This window comes from Triticum dicoccoides, chromosome 4A (genome assembly GCF_002162155.2).
Source record: "Triticum dicoccoides isolate Atlit2015 ecotype Zavitan chromosome 4A, WEW_v2.0, whole genome shotgun sequence".
Lineage (NCBI taxonomy): Eukaryota > Viridiplantae > Streptophyta > Magnoliopsida > Poales > Poaceae > Triticum > Triticum dicoccoides.
Window position 1 is genome coordinate 504,239,611 of NC_041386.1, and position 3,889 is coordinate 504,243,499.

Here is a 3,889-nt window from a genome sequence, read left to right on the forward strand (position 1 = left end):
TTTGAGTATGCTCTTTTTTACGTTGAAATATGTACGTATTTCACAAATATAAAAAAACTATGAGTTCATATGTAATTTTTTCATGTAACTTACTTTGAAATATCTTAGATATAGTATATGAATATATTTAAAATGCTAAAGTAGTATATATAGTACCACATGGTAGTATATGAGACATATGGGGTAACTACCACCGGGTGGTAGGATGGATTTTCCCTATATATATATATATATATATATATATATATATATATATATATATATATATATATATATATATATACACTAGTACAAATGCCCGTGCATTGTAACGGGCCAGAAAAATAACAAAATCTGCTTTGTGTGTGGTATTACGCAACATTTCCTATATTCAATTCTTATTACTCTTTTCCGAGTATGAAGTGTGGATTTAAAGAAGCCACCTTAACATTCTTCATCTGATGAAAGAGTAGTTGAGTAGTTGTGCATGGAATAATTTGTCAATCTTTTTTTTTTACTTTTCGATAAACCATGAATATTTTTAAAAGTAACATTTTTTATCATTTCTTTAAAATGGGATTTTTTTTAGATCCACATTTTTAACACATGATTTTTACAAACAATTTTGATTTATTTAAAAAATTGAGAATATTTTTAAATGCAAACATTTAAAAAAGGGTACATTTTTTGGAAATACCGAATATAAAAATGGTGACATATTTTAAAATGTTCACTTTTTTGATTTTTTTCAAATAAGTATTTGTCTTAAAAAAAACGCGCTCTGTGTCCGCGGTAAAAAAAAGAATTGAGGAAGTCATAGTCATGTCCTTCGATGGCGCCTCCATCAACTGATTACTATCACCGGGTGAAAGAGAAGTGGTGGATGTGTTCTGAGTGGGATAATGGTGAAATTGTCTCCCTCATTTAATTTCTTCTCTTCCCTTATGAATGAAATAATTAGTAAAATGCCTGTGCGTTGCAACGGGAGAAAAAAAAGTCACATGCCTTAGCAAAATAAACATGGCTCAAGAACCCCCCATGTCCACGTCCTCTTTTAACACAACGTGCAACCCATGTCGCCACTTCATTGATTTGTGGGCTAAACGACACCAACTTTAAATAATTAGTTTATCTAAAATCTAATTAAAAACAGATAGTAAAAATTAGGATCGTCACCAAATCTAAAGTAACAACAACTGCAAGCAGAGCAATCAACATTAGCAAGTAGAACATGTGTGTTTATATCTGATGAGACCAAGAGTGCCATTCATGTGGTGAGATTAGAAATTATTCGTGTCTGGTCAGAGCCACGTCGGTCGATGGAAATGTGGCTTGATAACTGGAAAATTCATCGTCATGGTAAAGAAGGTTAAAAGCTCTATAAAAATATTGTGATGTGTCACATCTTCTCCATTGCCCATTAATGGAAATAGCATATATGAGCAGTTCCATCGTGAAGTAGGTGATCTGGGGTATGAATAATTTTTTGAAGATTCCTGCAAGAGAAGATGTTAGAAGTTGAACAATGACAAGGGACACAGACCAAAGTTGAAGGTACGTAAAGTGAAGGTACCTTGGACACATGGAGCTGCAGGAGGTCTGGAAGCATTATCAACTTCATCATCTGAATCCATTATTGCCTGGTCCGGCGGTGGAAACTGAAGGCAGTGGCCCAACGAAAGTGTGGACGATAGACATGGGCTGAGGGTCGACCTATATCTTGTGGCCCAAAGAAAGTTAAAGCAAAGATAGTTCTGAACTTCTGATAACAAAATTGCTAATATTTTCGACATGTGACAAGAAAATCGACCGACAATCAGCTGCTATCTTGGAAGTCAAAATTCATAGTAGCAAACGTAAACAATTGTGAATAGCAATTTTCCAGTTGAATTGATATTTTATAATGCACTTTGAAAGCATGTTACCTGGTCCGTTCTGAACTACATGCCTTTCAGGCATAACACCAGACATGTTGTTGTTGTTGTTGTTGTTCTTAAAGGAGTCAAGACACCAGCTCAAAATCTTATAGACCATCCACATGATCCAGTCACAAGCCGCAGTAAGTTCCGTAAAAAAAGTACTGAGTTACAAGGCGCCTGGAGCCAAACCACTCTCTCTAAGCTGCTATATACGTACGTCCCAAACTGACAAGGGATAAACATGCAACATGATTTGATACCGGACACACTGAAACTGACTGACATGCCCTGGCTATGCTTCATCTACAGCGAGGGAACTTGTGTTTACTTGTGTATTTGTCTGTTGGTGCTGATGCAAGGTTAAGAGAGATTGTAGCTCCATTGCCCACATGTTAGCTTTCTGTGCGCCTTTACAGGGGATAGTAGGAGTCTGGCTGAACTTCACTCCAGATCACATTGCTAAAGATGTACACAATTCCAATTGATTTGTAGTCAACTTGCATATATCCTGCACTAAATTGGTCAAGGCATCATTCTGCAATTCGCGTTTGAACGATGTGTCACATACTCACATATACCCAGGTAAAGATCACCGCCTGCCACCCACAAACCAGAGACCATCTAGCGATTTTGCAGGTGATGCAAAGAGAAGAGCACAAGCTCGCCGGAGAGGAACTGCAGCCACTGTTGCCGTCCATGCCGAGAGGGACAACAGATCGGGAGAAGCAACTATGGGCGTGGGGGTGGGAACACCGCTGCCACAGAGACACTTCAGAGGAGGAGCGGCGACATCAACTACAGGAGATGTGGATGTGGCGCATAGCCGGGCAGCCGGTTGGCGGCTCTGATGACCGATAGGTATCGCTTCCACCGAGGTCCTTCGCGCCCTTCTCGATGGTGCCGCCGCCGCTGCCCACTGCCACCTCTCCTAGCGCCTCAGGTGGCCGCCCTCGCTCGTCTTCGGCGTCCCCTCGGATGTCTTCTGTTCATAGGCTCCCACGACAGTGAGGTGGAAGCTACCAGGTTCGGCGGCACTGATGGCTTTGGGTCAACGCCGATGGCCTCGAGGATGCGTCCCGTGCCGTCACTGTGGCACGCGAAGCTCAGCAGCAGCAGGAGTCGTCGATGTCAACCTCGTCGAGCCAAACTAAAAATTCAGTAAAAGTTGCAGCCTGAATATGGATCTAGTGTACGAGTAAGGGCATCTTCAGCCAAACTAAAAATTCAGAAAATGTTGCAGCCTAAATATGAAGTGCAGGGGACTCACATTTGAGCCTGGTGCAAGCTCCGAGGAGGTTAAGAACAGCAATAAATCGGAATCGAAGTGGAATGAATAGGCGGAAGGAGGCGGGCGGGCGCAGATCCCGCAGCCCGGTGGCTCACCTTGTGCTGCACGCTAGCCTTGGCCTCGTCCTCCGCCACCTCTGCCTCGTCGTGCTCGGCGTCCTTGGGGAAGGCGAGCGGGGTGTCCGGAATGGCGAGGCCCTCGCTGCTATCGTCATGGGCCGCGGGCTTCTCAGCCGGCGCCGGCCCCACGAGGGGATCTTCGGCTGCGCCTGCTGCATCTGCTGCTGGCGGCGGCGGCGGTTGCTGGCCCGCACGATGGAAGGCAGGTCCGCGAACTCCTCCTCCCGCGCGCGCGTCCGCTGTCCCAGCCGACGCGACCGCCTTGCATCTCGGCGAGCGAGCCAGTGATTGGATGGAGCTCTGCGGGCAATGGCGAGAGCAGAGGAGGAGGCGGAGGATTGGTTGGATTGTTTTGGTTTAATTTAATAGAGTGGAGTTTTGTAAAACTGAACCGTTTTTTCAAATCCATTAAAATAAAGTCTGCGGGTTCAATTATCGAAAACATTAGGGACTTCTTTGAAAAAACACCGCGACGGTGAACCCGAAGATTCAATCTATGCTTTATTATTATTACTAGCAAAAATGCCCGTGCGTTGCAACTGGAGAAAAGAAATATCATATGTCCTCTTTCTGTGATGTCTCAA

The 3,889-nt window shown here is 43.6% G+C and overlaps 1 protein-coding gene across 1 annotated transcript; it reads right to left on the bottom strand.

Annotated features, from left to right (window-relative positions):
* Positions 1-1,062: 1,062 nt before the first annotated feature.
* LOC119286435 lies at positions 1,063-3,635 on the bottom strand. Its single transcript, XM_037565814.1, has 3 exons — positions 3,282-3,635; positions 1,553-1,692; positions 1,063-1,475 (listed from the first exon to the last, which is right to left on the bottom strand). The coding sequence occupies exons 1-3, from the start codon at positions 3,461-3,463 to the stop codon at positions 1,267-1,269; spliced, it is 531 nt and encodes a 176-aa protein (XP_037421711.1). The 5' UTR covers positions 3,464-3,635; the 3' UTR covers positions 1,063-1,266.
* Between the last annotated feature and the right edge of the window lie 254 nt (positions 3,636-3,889).